This window comes from Pollicipes pollicipes, unplaced genomic scaffold, assembly GCF_011947565.3.
Source record: "Pollicipes pollicipes isolate AB1234 unplaced genomic scaffold, Ppol_2.1 Scaffold_4881;HRSCAF=5763_pilon_pilon_pilon, whole genome shotgun sequence".
Classification (NCBI taxonomy): domain Eukaryota; kingdom Metazoa; phylum Arthropoda; class Thecostraca; order Pollicipedomorpha; family Pollicipedidae; genus Pollicipes; species Pollicipes pollicipes.
Window position 1 is genome coordinate 55,108,018 of NW_023596576.1, and position 19,863 is coordinate 55,127,880.

Sequence of the window (19,863 nt, forward strand, 5' to 3'; positions counted from 1 at the left end):
GTAATTTGTAGTCGTGATAGAAATCTGTCATGGGTCAACTGACGTCAAAGGGGTCAGATCAGGCCTGAAGCAGCGAGAGATGTCTCAGGTCTCATCGAACGAATATGCGTATTTGATAGCGCTACCAAATACGTGTGTTTGTTGTTCTTACCACAAGGACGCTCGATGGCGTCATTGAGGCTACAAGGAACAGTCATGGTAACAAGTTGCGAAGCAAGGTTTTTGGGTGGACTTGCTGCATGTGCAGTTTTTATACTGATTCAACTGCTCCCGGTTTGTAGCGTCAATCACATTCTCTTGCTACGCATTCGCCGTAGTGACAAAGGTAGATGACTACCTGGTAATATCAAAGGCCTTGGCTCAGATAAGCACTTCAGCGCCCTCTCCTGTTATCTCAAGACCCAGGCATGTTACGACTATGCAGATGATAGCATTGAATAGTTCTTTAAAATCAATAGCCAACAGATGTTAAGTGTGACGTGCCACATCACATCGAAAAGTAGAGGCTATTGGTGCATTAGCCATTCGGGCTGCATTAAGAACTAAACGTGCCACGCCAATGAGGGAAAATCATCAGAAAGGCCTTTCAATTCTGTAAGATACAGGCCATTGAGGTTCCGACCGTATGGTAAAGTTTGAACTGCTTTGGCCAAGGATGATCGCATAGTTCAAAAACAACCAGGATGGTAATAATACACTTCAGAGTGATATGGGTGGGAAGAAAGAACAAAAACGTAGAAACTTCTTTGGAGACCGATACCTTTGAGAAGAATGATTGTTTACAACTTTTGAGCCAGACGCTACCTTCACCTAACTCCTTGCTTAGCTCCTCACCTAACTCCTCTCCTAACTCCTCGCTTATTGAAGGTCGATGATTTTCGGTAAAGGAACTTACGTCAAAAGCCTGGAGAGTCCATGCCTTTCCTGCTGAACTTGGACTGAACTTGGACTGGACTGAACTGAACTTGAACTGAGCTTCCTGTCACAACTTGGACTGCCAACTTTTATCTGATGATTTTTCATGCAAATGAGCACAACTATATCATTATGTCGTTAAAAACCCTCACTTGCACTGCCTGGAGCTGACCATAGCCTTGGTTTCGAACTTATGTGCTGAATATACGAATGTCTTTCAAGTTAACCCACATTGGTGCTATGTAACTTGATGTTCGAATATACAAATGGTGGCCTACCAAATACATCCACAAATTTACGAGTTCTTGCCCTCTAAAACTACAATTTTAAAGCATGTTCTTTTTCGGGCATAAAAATGAAGGTCACGTTGAGTTCAATCCAATGACAATTTTCAAATTCAGAGCGGTGATTCTCGGGATGTCTAGTGGGGAAGGTTCTGCCTTGCCTCTAATGTTCACGTAAATCCGAAGGCCCGCAGAGAACAAGGTGTTTAGCCTGCTGCAAATGTCTGACAATTTACGTGCCACATTGTCGTAAGAACTGTCCCTGTTGCTGAAGCTGCATGATCTTGACACTAGTGACTGCAAAATGACTAGTTTTAAGAGTGTGGCTGGGTGGACTAGAAAGCATGACAACATTACTGGAAACGTTACACGCACTGGTCTGCGCCAGGCCGCTCAAACTCCGAGCTAAGCCTGTTATCACAGCTCAGACAATCCTCATTCGGCCCGCGGCCTCGCCCATTATCATCTCAGCATAGATGGCCGTTATCACGGCTCAGACAAAGCTCACTCGGCCCGCGCCCTCGCCCATTACCATCTCAGCATAGATGGCCGTTATCACGGCTCAGACAAAGCTCATTCGGCCCGCGGCCTCGCCCATTATCATCTCAGCATAGATGGCCGTTATCACGGCTCAGACAAAGCTCATTCGGCCCGCGGCCTCGCCCATTATCATCTCAGCATAGATGGCCGTTATCACGGCTCAGACAAAGCTCATTCGGCCCGCGCCCTCGCCCATCATCACCTGAGCATAGATGACCGTTACATTAGTGATTAACCTCCAGTAGCTTACAAGATCCGAGGGTAGGACGGCTATCACACCGTTGCCACAAGGAGTTCGGAAATACTCACGCTCGGTGGTTGTATTCGTTTTCCAGATTAAGCTTTCGGTCAGCCTTAGTTTCGGCGAAATCAGCGAAGATGAACTTGCGAGTTCTAAGCGTTGAAAACACAACTGTGGAACGAACAACATGGACAGTGACCGCCACAAACCGCCGCTGCCGATATATCTGACAGGTCACAAACAACCTACACCACTCAAGTACGTTTTACGACAGCCAATGTTCTCTCTAGCTGATGGATGGCCTTTGGTGCTTGCTTGCCCTCGGCAGCCGACGTGCTAGTGTCTTCGTGTGCTGTTAACACGTTCACAAGTACCGAGGTCATATGAGAAACAAATCGGGAGATTATTTATGCTTAATTGTGACGTTCCTTTCTTCGAGTTCAATCGATCGCCAGATTTGATACGGTCTAAAAAACGATTATGATCTCCTCTTTTTTCTTGCGCAACATTCAGAAGAAAATCCTCATTATTCATAAAACCATGGACATTCAAAGTCTAAGAACAATGCTGATATACTCGGAAGAACGGTCACTGAAATGAGCCCAACTATACCTCCTAGCATGAAAGCGACAAGGCTCGGTATAAATATCTGACAAGTACGCCACCGGCAGGTCTCATGATCAATATCAAAACAGGGCTGCACAGACCGCGATAAACATGTGCTATCGCGCGCCTGCGTCGCGTCGTAAAACGCGCTCCAGCCTATGTCATTGTCTGAATCGATATGAATGGAAACAAAGCATCACAGAAGGCAAGGATTCCAGCAAAGGGCGGCGCGGCTCCGACACAGCGTCTCAGCTGGTGAATACCGATGAAGAATCACAGAAACACGCTGGTCTAGACATGGGGAGCAGGCTTGCACGGGCTAGCGCGCCCGCTCCTCGAACTGCTCGAGCGCACGAGACTCTACTGCCTTACACCCCACTGTAATTTGGCTCCGACGTGGTGAGGCCGGGGATCACTCGCACCCGACTACCCGTAATGCTAAAAATACCGACTCGACTGGCCTGGCCGGGAAGAAGGGCAGAGATGGAGACGGGATGGCTGGAGCTACAGGGTAACAAGACGGGATCGAGTATTGCCGTCAGTATTGTCAGGTGGCGATGACGGCCGGCGCGCCGCCGGCCTTGAGCAGACAGCACTGTCGGCGAGGCGCGCGTCCGCTGTCGCCTAACAGCGTCACGCTGTCGTCACGCTGACGTCACGCTGACGTCACGCTGACGTGTCGCAGCGCGCGCTGACGTCACGGCACGATGATGTGCGGCGCCGACAGCAGCACGGCCACCGTCGCCACCACAGTGAACAGCGTGAACACGATCAAGCACAGGCGGTCTACCACCATGGCGGCGAACTTCCAGTCGCTGGTGACGACCGCCTCGTCGTCCTCCTGGCGCAGCCGGTCGGTGACGGTGCGCAGCTCGCGCAGGATCAGGTGCAGCTCACGCGCACAGCCTGCCATGCAGCCGGGCGCTGCCAGGTCGTCGACCGACTGGCCGGGCGGCAGCCGCGTGTAGGCGGCGCTGTTGGCGGCCAGCGAGAGCGGCGCCGGCGCCAGGCCCCGAAAGTCGTCATCCATGTCCAACACGTTGGCCAGGAGCGACTTAGAGGAGCGCTCTTTCAGCTCCAGCTCCTTCATCTTGTTGTTCATGATGATGTTCTTGCGCGTGATCTTTTCGCCCGGCCGCGACATGCGCAGCAGCCACGGCATCCACTGCAGGAACACGCTCCGCACCTGGTGGCGACGCCACGGACCGGGTCAGGAGGGAGCAGCGGCAGGCCAGTCGTAGGGGTCCGGTTCCACAGTAAGTGTTGTTGGAGTCCAGACTCAGGTTGACTGGGAGCCCGCCCACTGTGATGATAACTGATATGGACAAAGCACACGCAAATGTGCAGTCTCCCCCAAAGCTGACGGGATGTTCGCCTCACAGACCCTAGCGGTGTCTGCACTCAGGAGCGAGCGTGCCGCCCAGCCGCCTGTCAGGTCGGCGCCAAACTAACCTCTGTAAGCGTAGCTATACGACGGCACTGCACGGAAAGCACGACAGCCAATGAGCTTGACTGACGATGAAAACAAGACAGCTACCACCTCAAACTATGGGAGCTCCCCGAACCCAATTTGTTGTTGTGACCATTGGGGACTTCACGACGCACTCAGATGCTGAGGCTTAATGGTGTCGCGTGTCTTTCACCCTGGTAGGAAGGCCGGACACCACAAGGAATCAGACCCTGTACCTCTGACTCTCCAAACACGTAGCAGAAACTTAACACACGTGCGGGTGGCCGGCTAGATACCCTTCACTCATGTGGGTGGGTGGGGGGGGGGGGGGGGCAATTTGACCCTCATGAGATCTCGGGAACTAAAAAAGCTAGAAACACCAAATTTGCAGGGTGTATTGAACTGTACGTGACCTCACTTAGGGAAAAGTTTAAGGTCCCTAGGTGATGAACTTCGGGTTAAAGAAGATCAAACAAGGTCAAATTTCAGGTTGGTCTCCAAAGTGCCCCAGAACCTAGTTAACTGTTTCTAAGCAAAAGGTCACATCATCATCTAAGGTCAAAGACCTTGTTTGACCTTTTAAAGGTCATGGTGACCAAAATCATGCAAGACTGCCCTGAGTTTTACGTTTAAATAAGCGACAGGCAGCGCTACGCAACATGTCCAAAAACAAAATGTTGACTTGCGCTGTACTAGGTCAATGACCTATGGTAGCCTTCAAAAAGCTCCTGGAGGATGTATAAAGCGGTTCCTGCTATCAATAAATTTGAAATGAGCACCAGGAGCTCTCCTATACAGCAAGCCCTTGAGAATAAAACAGGTTGGTTTCGACCTTGGTCTGACCTTCATATCTGACCTTAGCTCCGCACAATTTGCTCATTCAATATTTTTGTTTCCTAGGAAAGCATCGGAACTCATTTTGGAAAAACTTTCGGAGGGGGGATCAGTTTGACCCCCTACCTGAGCGCGTGTTAATTTAACATTTATGTGCGCGAAACCGTCTGAAATCTGTATTTACCAAAGTGAACAAGAATCCTACATTTCAGACAGCTAGATTGAAATAGAAATGGAGCCCTCTGAAAGAAAAGCTCCCTGCAAGTTTCAAAGAGGTGGATCGCGGAGCAAACCGATACCACATAATGACCAGTGGTACAAAACGCAGAACCGTAGGTACAGGGTGTGCGTGTGTCACTGCTGGGCTTATAGCATGGTGGCATGGGTACCCGAGTAAGGAAAGTGTGTGTGTGTGTGTGTTTTTTAACTTACCCAGGGTGCCATTTCGTGGGTCTCGCCAGACCGATGATGGTAATTCAGGATGAGAACAGTGCTCACCACCGATGACGCCACCATGAACATTATGCAGTTAAAGTACGTCCCTAGCAACACAGATGGCGTTAGCAGCACGAAATGATGGTTTCCGGGTGGGGCATGAAGACAACTGAAATACCCCACGCAGTCATTCACGTGCCATGTTTTCTTGCTTGGATACTGTTTAAATTCATTTGCTACTCAAAAATACCCCACATTTATGCTACCCATTCCCCATTCATATGCGTTCACAATGTAAGTGCAGAGGCCAAGAAATCCCTATGTGTTGCAATGCAAACTACCAATAGGATGGACGCTAATCTGTTGCGCTTGCCGATAGCGGAGAGCCAGTCTGCTGTCAGAGGAGTGAGCCGTAACAAGGTTTTGCTTTTATGTCAGAAAATCGATACCCTATATCAGCTAGAAGTTTGCATCCCCATGAGTGAACCGTAGTTTTGTCCCGGCGTACGAGGCAGTGCCAACATGAGGGCATTTTTCTGTTGCGATGTGCTGTAGACGTATTTTGCCTTGTCGTAATCAACGAAAGGATTAGAATTTCCCCTATGCTTGACCATGGGGCACGGGATCAGAAATGTGCCGTGAGGTATGCTGTTCCAAGTAGGATGTTGGGGCTTGCTGTTACTGTGAGAGGCATCCTAACCACCCTGCGGCAAGCAACAGCATGTTTTCACACCTTTAACCAACTCCTCTGAGTGGCTGCAGGACACTTTCCGTCTCTAAGCCTTGAAGAGCACAGGTACGAAACTTTGCCCGAAACTTTGAAACTGGTCCCTGAATAAGTAGAGGCAGACGATGACGCATCGTTTTCCAAATTGTTTCCTTTTTCTTTGAAACCCACTGCGATTACAGTAGCTATGACAGAGTCGGACGCCAAGCCGGAGCCCTGTGACGAGCTCCAACAAAGAGACGCCTGCTCACGTACAGTTGCACAACGCAGCTATTGCTGCAATTACTATCTCAGCGAATTATCAATGGTCGCAACGGCTAGCAGAAGATCATGTGCGGAATACTTTATCCTTCATTCACTGTTGAGCACATTCCAATTCATAACCGCAGTGCATGGGCCTGACCTGTGGACCCTGCATGGACCTGACCTGCGGACCCCGCATGGACCTGACCTATGGACCCCCCATGGACCTGACCTGTGGACTGCGTATGGATCTGACCTATGGGCCTCGCATGGACCTAACCTGTGGACTACGTATGGACCTGACCTATGGACCCGCATGGATATGACCTGTGGACCCCGCACGCACCTGACCTGTGGACCCCGCGAGGACCTGACCTGTGGACCCCGCGAGGGCCTGACCTGTGGACCCCGCGTGGACTTGTGGACTGCCCGGGTATATGCACGCTAGGCAGGCTTTTCTTTGCGGATAATACCCCCCATTTTTTGTTATTACAGAAACATGCAAGATGACACAAAGACAGCACCAAGAAAACATGGCACGTTTGAGATGAGCACTGAGTGAGGGCACAAAGAATTCACGTATTGCCCGTTAAATGTGAAGAAATCATCGTCATACTTGTATTATGAATTCAAGCGAATATATCTGACGAAGTGAAGAGAAAGTACACGCAGTTTGGGCTCAAGAAGTAACAGTGGATATAGCAATGGCGTTTTATGGGAAGAGCGACAGGGTTAAATATGCATGCTTCAAACATCTGAATGACATGAGCCATGCATTAGCAGTAGGCTTGTCATCTTATATCTATTTTTAGCTCGAATATTAACATTTTAAAGGAATACGTGTAAACGCATTCCCTTTATTTAGATCTCCGGTTTAATGCATGCATATTTTAAGCACCGTTTAACATAGATAACCATCTTAAAAAGGGATCTCTCAACTGGCAACAAACATTAAGAAGTGACTGTAAAAGTTCCATAAATGAACATTGCTGTAGTAATGGAAGAGTTTTGACGCGGTAGAGGGGACACCACAGGACTGTAGGATTGTATAGTGACTGGCTTACTAGAGCCATGTCCCCATTGTCTTATCACCCAGACCGGTTCGGGTTCACGTTAGTCCGCCACGTTTAAGCTAGCCACAAGTGCGCACGCGCTAGTGTGACATCCGTCGCTCCGATACTGGACATTTGTGGCAGGGTTGTCCATGTAGCGGGGGCTTCTTGCCGATTGGCAAGAAGCATGTGATTATTAAAGAAACCGCCGCTGTTCATGCGGCGACACAGAGAGAGAGAGAGAGAGAGAGAGAGGGAGAGAGAGAGAGAGAGAGAGAGAGAGAGAGAGAGAGAGAGAGAGAGAGAGAGAGAGAGAGAGAGAGAGAGAGAGAGAGAGAGAGAGAGAGAGAGAGAGAGAGAGAGAGAGAGAGAGAGAGAGAGAGAGAGAGAGAGAGAGAGAGAGAGAGAGAGAGAGAGAGAGAGAGAGAGAGAGGGGGGGGGGGGGAAATAGAGAAGAGCCCAGAGAGGCAGAGAGAAACAGGGAGTGAGCAGAAAGAGGAGAGCAGGGAGAGATAAGGAGAGATACAGAGAAACAGAGGTACGAAAGCGAGAGGGAGAGGAGAGAGAATACGAAAGCGATGAAGGGGGGGGAAGGGGGAGGGTAAGCAGGGGAAGGTTGGCGGCGCACTTGTGACCAGCTGTTTTAGTTTTATGCGCACATCAGATACATTGCCTGTTACCGGACAGTGATCCACTCATCTACAGCTACAGGGGAAGCGCAAAAGCAGCCGCGGGCAGCCGCGGCTGAGGGACGCGCAGGCGGATCCGGCCATGCTTCCATGCAACATGAAGCTGGGCATGGCACAAATAGAGCATGCATTATGGATTACGCGGACTAGCAGCCGAAATACGTGATCCGTGCCCTACTGGACACGAGGCGGCTGAGTTTGCTGTGCAGTGGGCCGCGCGCGTTGCAGAACTTTGTGAGTTTCGGTTTGGCATTTGCAGCGGGATGTAGGCATCGCGAACATATGAGGGCCGACCCCGAGGTACCGGCATTCAGTGCAAACTGTCCGGCACGGACCGTGAGGCGGTTCATCTCCGAGGTCGTAAGGTTTCTCTGAAGACGAGCTGGATTGGGATGTAAAGATCCAAGTTCGGTCGCGGGCCCGCCGGCCTGACTGAGTTATGGACAATGGCTGGTCTGGCGTCTGGTGGCTGAGCTGACGCTGAGGGTGTCGTGTGGAGCGACTTGTCAAGTCTGCTCTGGTCCGGAGACAAGCGTCCAAGGCCAACTCGGACCGGGAGATGGACCCTCCCAAACCACCATAGGCCAGCGGACGGCTTCCTCCCCAAACCGGCTCAGACCAAGATATGGGACTTCCGTAAAGCACCTCCGCCTCCGAAGTGAATAAATGGCGCATGGTCAGCGCAATTTTGCCTCGTGAGCCAAGTCGTGCTGGTAGGAGACATTGCCTGCCGCCGTCAAACACGTGGCTCTTCCGCCCACTCGGAGCGAAAGCCTTTCGTCCTGGCTTGGGGATGTCCAGCCAGACGAGACACGCCTACGGCCGGAGAACCGGCTCGCCTCCCAGCGCGACGGCCGGCCTCATCTCCGTGATCTCAGTTATTTAAGGAGTTTCAGAAGCAGACATTCGCTATTCGCCGCTTGATTTGCGGCTGAAGCGCGCGCATATTCCGGATACGAACTTCGGCCGAGCGAAATGAGGCTCCTATTGGTTGGCGGAGTTTCGTGCGGCTGTTATTCGGCTGCGCAACAGAATCTGACCAGGCGACCGGATGGAAGGCATGGGTCACGGCATGTTAGAGATGATCACCAAAATAGTGGTGGAGCAGTTCAACGAGGAGGACACGTCTTCATTTCTGTTTGTTTCTAAGAGGCTAAAACGTCATATTCGCGCAATCTGTCGTGCAATTTCTTTTGCGCATCCTTTGTTAGTGCATCGTAATGCAGACTTATATTACGCCGAAGATTAAATGTGCCGAAGCATACCCGCATCGGCGCTTGCCAGTTCAGACAACATCTACAGAATATGTCCCGACTCTGAACTTTAAAGCGTGAGCAAACAACAGTGGAACGCTCCAGGCGTGTTGGGATCGAACGGCCAACTAAAAAATCGGTGTTTTGGTTCAGTGCCTCAAAAGCTGGGTAAACTCAGCGCTTCTAAGCCAGTTTAAATTCCCCAATCTTTCATTATTTAATGCATAACAACCCTACGACGTTTTCGCTTCAGCACAGAGCTCCTTGGACGATAAAAGCAGTGTTCACTCAACTACTCAACTGCTTGGGTTACAAAATATACGTTTACCTTCATTCGCGTTGCTTTTCAATGATTAACACAAGACAAAAGTTTGGTCGCAAGCTTACCCGAAACCCATCAGAAACCTAGACTAGAGTGCTGGCAAATGCAAACAGGTGAGTAAAGGGTGGGTGGAACTGATAAGCATGGGTAGTGTATGGGCTCAGCGCCATGGGTAGTGAGTGGACATGGGCACAGCTCCATGGGTAGCGTATGGATATGAGCACAGCTACATGGGTAGGGTGTGGATATGGGCACAGCACCATGGGTAGGGTGTGGATTGGGTAAAGATTACTTTGCCCGTGAGCACCTCTAGATGACAGTTTTTTCTAGGATGGTAGCATTTCTGATGCCACCTTCAAGCATCGCAGTGCAGTTGGCCACCACGTCACAGCAAGATCAACTGAATACAAGGTGCCAAAAGTGACGATATTGCCGTTCTTATTGTGTTAGGGTTAAATATGCAAATCAGACAATTTTTTGCCTGGTTCAAGAAGCATGAATTTTCGCAACACTTGTGATGAGCCTGTGCCGATGAACAAGTCCAACGTTTTGTTTTCAAGGAAAATGGTTCATCAAGTTCCTCAAGATAGCCATGCAAAAAGCATTTTGTGCTGAGCGAGTGGCTGGTAGAAGGACCAGTGTCGCGTGGTATTCAGTATGTCATCCCATGACCGAATTGCGTTTCATCAGTATTATGCCATCATTCTGTACACATCAGAGAGCTGTAGCAGCTAGCCAGAGTAGGCTTAATTATGCATGCCTCGAACGCAGCTCAAAACCTGCGTTCTGCGTCTGCATGCATTCTGTTAGTTCTTTTATCGGTTTATTTCAATGAAATTTGCTCGGTATACTGTTCATAGCAGACGACTCTGAGTCAAAGCAAGGCCATTTTTAGTCGATAATCAGGCCGAATCAAAATTCTGGGTAAACAATTATTTTATCCCACTGAAGTGACTTAAGCGTTTCGGCTCATCTATTAACAACTCTCCACATCAGTGGCATACAGGTCATTTTGGAACAGTTGTGCCGATATTTGTAGCCATCTAGTTATCGCTAAGATGTTTACCTTTGGGAATTATATCACATTACCCATATTCGTTGCCTGCTGAACACGCACACATGTCGAAATCCGTTCAACATGAAATGGACTTCATCTACGATCTTAATGAAACAGTCTAAAATGCTTGCAATTCGATCCAATTAAAATCTCCAACGACCACTCACCTTCTTGAGATTACATTTAAATTTGACTTATCCCGTGTAACTCGACAAACCAGGGAGACGCTCATTTCTGGAGTGAGCTCTCTTATATGAAGGGTGCTAGCAAGGAAAAACGCAGCAAGTTGTTAAAAAGCAAAATCGCCATCAAAACACGATGGCCAGGGCTACCTTGGGAGCGCATCCAAAGAAAATGGGTCCGACGTGGTTTCTCTCCGTTGCTCTTGGATACATAAATTTGGAGCCAATCTCAGTCCCTCTTCAGGCAAGTTCGTGGCATTGTGTGCCAGCCGGGGTAAATTTATAGCGCTGCAAGAGTACGAGATGATTCTGTCACATCGGAACATAAGTCAGAGTTTCGGGAAATATCGCGGTAAAATATGGCCGGATAAGCGACAGCGAGACACGAGCGCTCCGCGGAACTCGTTTGGAGATGCAGGCGGGATGCATGGTGGGCCCCAGCGTCCCCGGGGCCCTGGGTAGGCATGTCCTTCCATACCGGGAGTTAATCTCGGCAAAATATGCTTCCCCCTAAACGCATTATTGCTAAGGAACGAATAAGGTCACATGTGGGCGGGTGTTTTCCTGTAGTGTGGAGGCGGGGACACTTGGCGCCGTGTTTGGTAGGCGTGCGTTCGGGGTGGAACGCGTCCTGAGCATGGCAGCTGGTATGATGTAGTCAAGCCAGGTGCGGGTGGCATTCTCACCATCGCATGCAGGCGACCGTTCTGCTGCCCTACGACCGGTCTAGCGTCCGAGCACGCTGAGCGAGGCGGCGGTTACCACAAACGAAACGACAGAGAGCGGGGGATTACTGCTCCTGCAAAACGAGACGGCTCAGGTCAGGCCCGCCCTCCTGCGATTGCCGGTCCGGCCGCTTTGGAATGAGACAGTGCAACACGACTGGAGAAGACATGCAGTGACCAGGGCGAAAGCTAAAATGATGCACAACTGCACGCTCGGTCTAAGGGACAGAGTAGAAGGGCGGGGCACTGCGAGTAGAGCAGAGGTCGTGGTGAGCGTTGCACAGTGAGATCACATCGATGTATCTACAGCAGGGTGACACCTGGCCACAGCGAGTTCAGCAGCACCACTGCGACAGACAGGTGCGCACACGTCGCGCACGCCGCGCGGGGCGGCGCAGGCTCTCTACCTAATACAGGCATTGCATCTGACACTTGCGGGAGAGTCTCAGCGACTAGATTGTGGAACACGGTCAGGGAAAGTAGAATCGTGACTCCTGAAATCACAAAGAAACACAGTGTAGACGACTAGTGAAGGCCAGTGCGTATCACTGTGCGTCATACCTCCCTTCGCCGAGGAATTTTGAGCGAGAATTTTGTGGTGTCCCCTCTGGCGCAATAAAGGTTTGTGTCAGGGCTGTCTACAGAGGTTTTTACCTATAAGTGGGACAGCGTCGGATGTAGTGGGCATACTCTCGGCCACCATATTTAGAAAGACAGTGAGCGATAGTAAAATGGTAACACCTAAAACAGGAAAGGAAACAGTGAGTGGAAGCACTGGCGTGGAGCGGAGGATGAGACGGGCGGGCGGCTCCGCGCAGGCCCTGGCCTCGAGACACCACTCTGAAAGAGAAGCCACTGGCGGGTGAGAGACGAGTGCGAGACGACCTGGCCGGCACGGGCGGGACAGAAGCCAAGGCGACGCCGGGGAGGACACACCGAGTAGAGCGTGCAAACGTATACAGGAACGGAAAGCGGACAGCAAAGCAGGCACGAATTTAGGTAGCGTGATTTATTTCACCGGGGGTGGGCGTGAAATCAGTTTTTGGTGATTTATTTGACGGCAATTAGCACATCGATTCGAGCAGAGTCTAGCGCGGTGAGTGATCGGTCGGAGCCCTGAATGCTGGACGAGCTCCGCCCCACCTAGTAGGGGCAGTGGGTTTAGTAGGTTTAGTAGGTTACCTAGTAGGGGCACAGCCTCAGAGGTCTCTGGCATATTTGCAGCGACTTGGTTCAGAAATACTGTCAGAGATAGTAGCACTGTGACGCCTGGCGGGAGAGAAGACGGTTATCTGCCTGGTGGTGCCCGGCTCCCAGCTCAAACAGAGCACCTGGCGAGAGGCCGGAGGCGGCACTGGCACAAGCAGCGAGGTGCGAGCGAACCAAACGCGGCCCCGAGCGGCCAGAAGCGTCACAAGCGGCCACCGGCGAGCGAACCAAACGCGGCCCCGAGCGGCCTGAAGCGTCACAAGCGGCCACCGGCGAGCGAACTAAGCAGAAACGGCCGACCGAGCCAAGGGAGCCAAACCCAAAGAACAGGTGACAGCCTAGGCGAAGAGCGGACGTACAAAAGCGGTGGTTGTGGGGGTAGGGGAGGGGGAACGCGTGCGGTACACTAGCGGACATGGGCGGTTTGTGGCGGTGTCGGGGGGGGGGGGGGGAGGGTGAACATGTCTAACACAGGGTCTGAACGGGATCAGCGTCAGTTCCCGGCCTGGAACACGTGAATACATTCCAGTGTTAGCCAAGGAACGCACGCAATGAGTGACAGGCTGAAGTGGTGTTCATCTCAACGACCGATAGTAGCACTTCAGAGAAGAGCATATTTTCATACGCATTGATATATGCATCAGAGAGAGAGACTGCACCCCAGGCATGCACGCAGTGGTTACCTGATGATATCCAGGGTCAGGTGAGAGGAAGGCTCCCAGGTATGACATTGAGTAGCGGTGTGCCACAACTGGCAGACGAAACAGCCGCCTCGGCGATGGAGGTATAACGTCCACAGATGCAGAAAACACAAACTCAAAGACCGTTTAAGTGACCTCCTGTGCTCATGTTTGAGTTGAGTTATGCATAGGTCAAAATGCACACCCGTTACTTGAGCGTTTATGTACTATATGCGCAAAGTGCGCATGCTAGCAATGACCTTTGGTCAGTAAATGCAATACAATCGTTGCGAATATGTTATGGTTTTGAGAAGCGTTTGTAACTACGTTAACCTCATGGTCAGCTCCGGCCAGCTCATATATGTCTCATCTCCATTTTCAGGGTTATTGGAATGCTTAAACATGGACGGGGTGCCTCGTTGCTGATGCCATGTATATTTTAATGTGCTGCTAAATGACTATCTTAGAGCAGCCCACACGACAACAAACACAATCAGAGTCAACAGCAACGAGAGCCGTGTGATGGCTGAAGAGCTATGTTCATATGACGAGTTATCCCTCACATTGCGCGGGTGAATCAATTCAAACGGAGCCTGAATTATCGGCCGCTTTTAATGGCCGTGCCACGATTTGCTCGGCTTCGCCCGGTTCACCCGGAGGAGCGAGTGGTGCGTCCGGACCACGCGGCCGCGTGTCCTACACATCGCGGGCGCTGCCGGCCGCTGCCTCCGCGGAACGTCAATAGCTGCGAGCCGAGAGCCGACCGTAACGAGCTGAGCTGGCCGGGCCGACCATGAGCGCAAGCCGGGCGCGGCGCGCCAGCGACAGAGCAGCTGACGCCGCGGCGAGGAGCCGGCGGGCCGCCGGTGGGGCCGGCGCAGCCCCCCACCTGCCTACCTAGAGTCAGCTTCTCCCCGGAGTCCGGCGGCAGGGTAAAGGCCAGCAGCACCATGGTGGATATGAGGATGCCGGGCAGGACCAGGTTGTGCAGGTAATAGAGCGTGCGCCGCCGGATCTGGACAGTGTACGTGATGTCGATGTAGGTCTCAGGACAACAGGCGTACGAGATCTCATTGCGCTGGCCTGGGATCCCTGCAACATCCGCACCCGTGAACATGCGGCTCATACACAGCGCGTCCACCGGCAAGATGTCAGAGCGCCTTTCATGAGATCGGGGTGGCCGCCGCATGCGGGTCAAGATGAACCCAATTTGGCTCGAAAATTCGGCGGACATCGCACCGAGAGCACTGGGCGGTGCGGGCCGTCTGGCGCTGCTACTGAGAGCCGTCGTGTCCCAGGCGCTGTGACATCCTCCGGCAACGTCACCTCTGAGATCCTCCGGGGTTGTCATTTCTGACATCCTCCGAGGAGCGAGCAACACACTGCTGGCGCGGCAGGCGGCTGTTTACCTAGGCTGAGCTTTTCACCGCTGTCCGGCGGCAGCGTGAACCCCAGCACTGCCATTGAGGCGATGAGCACGCACGGCACTATCAGATTGGAGAAATAGTACAACGTCCGTCTTCTGATCAATATTTTATACGTTATATCGATATACGGCTGAGGGCAACAGGCGTAACTAAGCTCGTTACGCTGTCCAGGTACACCTAAAACAGAGAACAGGTAACAGACAGGGTGCAGGTACACGCAAACTCGTGAAACAAATGGGTTTTGTTAAGGCTCGCCCATCTTAAGCTCATCGTGCGATTAATAGCAGTTTTAAGTGTTGTATAGGATTAACATGGAAGCCACGAGAAGAAAGCAGTGGTGCATTCAAGTTCCTTCCGATCTGCAGTGAGAGACATCCACATTTAACACGCAGTCTGATCCATATGCTAGCGAAGTGCTGAATGGTCCGGTTGGTGACATTGTCTCCGTTAACATGGCAGAGATTTCCTATGAAGCACCATGGAAGCCGCGCGCGAGAGCGCATTCGCTGTTCATAGGATGCCACGATCAATCTGAGATACCGCTCTGCCCTGTCGACAGCTTGTCTTGGAATAAAAGGTAAGTTGGATACAAAGGGTAAGGTCATGCAATCCAAACCCTTTTATAACCAACTGAACAACTGTAATGTTGTTTTAGTCATCGATGATCAACTGAAAAACCGACTAAAATCATAAGTGAAATCATAAATAGGCAGGATTTGACATAAGGACGACACAAGATTTTGTTGTCCCTTTGGCACTAGACAACGGCGCAGCATAACAAGCTAACAGGTGTTCTTAGCGCAAACTTGGATGAAAACAGCTTGCACAGTTTGTGCTTACAGTTTACACAGTGTGTCTGGCGAGTAAGTCGGAAGCTGTGTTAAGCGTCCGTGTTGTCGACAGCATCTACTAGGAATGCACAAGATATTTTCATTTCTTGCTGACTTTTGATAACGGTACCCCAGAAGGCATGTGCTGATGGGTACCTGCTCCAAGAACACAAACAACACAAACACCAACACCAAACCATGCCTTCCGCCCCACCCCATCCTTCACAAAAATATCGATGTTCGGCAAATTGTCACTCCTTCAGAAAAGCATTAGTCCTTATTTTATCATTTTGCCATTTTGCATCTCGTTGTTCTCTTTGTTACCTGTTAGTTAGACGGTGAGACATTTAACAAGCGAAGAAGTCGCGCACAAAGCTTGACTGAAATTTCCCGGTTCATTTCCTACCCGTCTGCCGGAAGGTGTGGTTTACATATATATATATATATATATATATATATATATATATATATATATATATATAGATATATATATATATACGTGTGTGTGTGTGTGTGTATGTATGTTATGGTTTACAAACTTATTTAACTTCCGAGCGCTTAAATGTTCTTGCATTTTACCGGATTAAGCCTCGAGGCTAGGCTGGTGAAGAACATCTAGGCAAAGCCAGAGCTATTATAGAATCTTAAGTTCTCTTTTTGCGAATCTAACAGATCAATATTAGTTTGGAAAAAAGGCTGTGAGATTTCCACTGCATGCTGAAAGCTATTTTCTGTTAAGATGATGCTCGAAGTTTGTAAGCATCAGCATGGTGCTGGGCTGATCTCACCAAAATTTCGGATCGCACTCTCACCGCTCGGATTACACGTGGAGCCAAGGGTAAACGCTTCCCCCGAGTTCGCCGCTCCACTCGGCCAGCATCTGCAGGTGTCGAGAAGTGCTGCGCGTGTGGAGACACGAGCGGCACCCTCGAGACGCCGTGCTGGACTCGGGCTGCCCGAGCAGGCCTCTGGGTCTTACCGAGCAGAGTCCACTCGCCGTTCGGGATGAAGTTACTGGCGTCGCCCTCCTCGCTTGGGAGAATCAGATCCAGCTGCAAAGACGGATGTGAATCATTTCAGTACACTGGGGTCATTTACATCAGGCGGACACCAGTCCAGCTGATCCAGCGGCCAAATAAGCAAGGCCAAACAAACGTAAGTACAAATGCAAACCTTGCTTTGCCTTGCACTATCCCACGTTCTAACTCTGAGCCAGCCTAGCTCTGAAATAGTAGTACTTGCAGTGGGATATCGTCATGGCGCCGTCAGAGCTGTGACGCTGCATATGAGGCGCACTTTAGACCTATTGACCACATAGGTTTATAGACCCTTGAGACCGCAGCGGCACCAGCCCACAACGGTACTGTTAAACATCGCGCGAGCTTCTCACCTTTTTCGAGTAACTTACCTTACCAGCCACTTTCGTCAAAGGTATGACGTGTCAGTGTGGACTTTGAATTTAAACGAACGGATTCGCGATCTGCCACGTCTTGCGCATGCCGCGGCACGATCGAATGTCTCTCAGGCGTGCTGTGACGCCCATAAGCCTGAGCGCTATAGCACGTGCCACACATCTTTGGCATCCTGCATCGTGCCAAAGAGCGTACGGCGGCTGGCCGGCGCTCATCCGCACCGCTCACCTGCCAGCCGTCGTACGTCCAGGAGCCGAACTTCATGTCACACTCCTGGTCGTCGAATGGAAACCATGTGATGTCGATCTTGCAGGTCGACTTGAAGATGCCGGGAGGTATGTACAGGCAGCTCCCATTGTTTTTCAACACCACATTTGTCGGGTACGTGCTGTCGAACTTCTCGTCAGCACTGGAAGTATCGGCACGGATCAAAGATGTGCGATGTGTTTCTATCATGACACGACGGCATCCTACCATGCTTCATTTTAATGCACACGGGCTAATGCGGACGCAAGAGAAGAAACGGCATGATGAAATGTTCCTGGAACAAGTGAACAAACGGACAACTTGTCACCATGCAAAAACCTGCAAAAACATTCAGTTCTTGAATTACCTCCAAACATTTTAGACAAAGAATTCAGAAGGAAGGAAATGTGGGTAAATAGGCACATAAGTGGGTAATTAGCTAGTAAGTAGGACATACATCTCCTCCACTGTACCTGTTGTACATAAGAACATCTGGCTTCCATATCTTCTTTGGCGGAATACGTAGGTCTTGAACGCCCCCGTATTCTGATGCATTCCATCGTAGGTTCACGTCGTTCCACTCCTGTATCCAGACCATCAGTTAACAACTGGCAGCGATGCTGAAGAACGCAACGGCTGGCGCGGTGTCTGGATGACTCAGAGCCAGTAAAGCGTTAGCCACGGCTGTTGCCTTCTAACTTTTTTGGGCCCAGGCTCTCCGAGTAATTTCAGCTTCAAACATTAAGGGTTCGACGAAGCATTGGAAACAATTATCTCAAAAAGCCCGAGATTACTGGGGAATTCCCCATTTATATTTGGGTAGGTTTAGCGGGTCGCTTCTGAACACTAATATTGCTTGATGTGGTTTTGAAGGGAAGGGAACCGCGAAAAACGTTATACGTCTGTGTCAAAGGCAGCTTTTCAACCCTTACAAGACCGGATATCTGAAATATGGCCACTTCGACGCTCTGTCGTGGGGTGTAGCGGTATGAGCAAAAAAGCTGTAACGAAAATTCCGCTTTGCGGTAGTCGTTTTCCACGGGGGTACGATGAAGGCAAAATTCATAGGAGTGTTGTAATGTAGAGAGACGACGCCTGACACAAAAGGGGACGAATTGGATGAGGAGAATGCACTGCGAATTCTGAAGTATCTACAAAGATATTTTTTGCCAGTCCGTGACGCTTTTTCTTCACGTGGAAATAGTTTCAATGTTTTATTAACTGAACTATTCGCTGCATGTCTTCAGCTGTTTTGTTCGTCAATGGAGCTAACCCCACTTCTTATCCGTGTACGCTTAAAGTAAGCTGCTTAAATCCAACCAAACGAAATCTTACCCATGGAAGGTCTCTACGCGAGGGTTAAATAAAATATAAAAAAGAAACGAGAAGGCGGCTCTGACGCCGTCTGTAACAACCAACGATACATCGTTCATGCAACGTTAATGGTTGACGTGTAACGTCGAGCAGACGAGGCAACATGACGCGTGACGTGGCGTCTCTCATGTGTCTGTCTGTCTGTCTGTCTGTGGGATTTTTCACATGCCCGCAGGCTGCTGTTGGTTCAAGCCAGCGAACGGCTCAAGTCTGTGGCGTGAAATCCTGAACCCTCACTAGACGCGACATTCTTACAGTCCCGAGTTCATGGGACATTTCCCTTGCCATATGTCTGGATACAATGGACCCATCGCATGGACACATCACACAAATGCGGTATACAACCCTGTATCCCAATACGCAGATCTATCTGCTTGTGACCTCAACGCCAATGTCAACGTCGCAGATCAGGTCAAGCTCATATATATATATATATATATATATATATATATATATATATGACACATGTGCAATCACTTGTCATGTACTGAGTTCAAAATCAGTTTAAACACTCGCCAGCAAGAATGCATATACATGTCGGCCATCGAGCTGCGCTGCATAGGTCGACTTTGCCGGACAGTCAGGCCTTGAGTCACGGCAGTCCTATGCCGGACGGGGGTGAAACCGTTCCATGCACAAATATCTAGCGTTGAACATGTTTGGTGATCGAAGTGTTTTCGTGGTATAAATTTCGTGATATGAATATAATCTAGCCATGTGAATGACTGAGTCTGAACTGACCAGCTTCTGAGGCCATAATCTGACCGTGAGCTTTGCACTTCACGTGCGTGATGACATTACCACGCATGCACCGGGAAGTCCAGGGGAACAGTTCATGAGGACCTTTCCCTTGCCATATGGAAGGGAAAGGTCCCATGAACTCATGAATCCTCCCCTCCCCCATCATGCTACACTCACTAACACGGCGTGCAAATCATGCACCGTACAAAACCCATGCAGTTCTGCCAAGTGCATACCACATTTTTTAGAAGAACTCATGCCACCCACAGCAGGGTTCGATGGTCGAAACAGGAACGTCCTTAGGTAAAAACACCGAGCAAAGAGAAAGCTCATCAAGCTGCTGTCATTTCAGTCTCCAAAACAGGACAGCAAACGATCGAGGCAGCCCT

General features: G+C 50.3%; 1 protein-coding gene across 8 annotated transcripts in view; it reads right to left on the reverse strand.

Annotated features, from left to right (window-relative positions):
• Positions 1–2,049: 2,049 nt before the first annotated feature.
• LOC119100746 (neuronal acetylcholine receptor subunit alpha-7) overlaps positions 2,050–19,863 on the reverse strand; it is a 48,364-nt gene continuing 30,550 nt past the window's right edge. For 2 of the 8 annotated variants that reach the window (XM_037223857.1, XM_037223855.1), the window contains 8 exons: positions 17,833–17,942; positions 17,342–17,522; positions 16,681–16,753; positions 14,854–15,048; positions 12,738–12,824; positions 12,210–12,296; positions 5,303–5,412; positions 2,050–3,772 (listed from right to left, as the gene is read on the reverse strand). In XM_037223857.1, the coding sequence (XP_037079752.1) occupies positions 3,284–3,772; positions 5,303–5,412; positions 12,210–12,296; positions 12,738–12,824; positions 14,854–15,048; positions 16,681–16,753; positions 17,342–17,522; positions 17,833–17,942 (1,332 nt within the window). In that variant the 3' untranslated portion in view covers positions 2,050–3,283. Of the gene's footprint in view, positions 3,773–5,302; positions 5,413–12,209; positions 12,297–12,737; positions 12,825–14,341; positions 14,537–14,853; positions 15,049–16,680; positions 16,754–17,341; positions 17,523–17,832; positions 17,943–19,863 lie in introns of all 8 variants that reach the window. The other 6 variants (XM_037223862.1, XM_037223858.1, XM_037223856.1 and 3 more) reach the window with 5 other exon arrangements.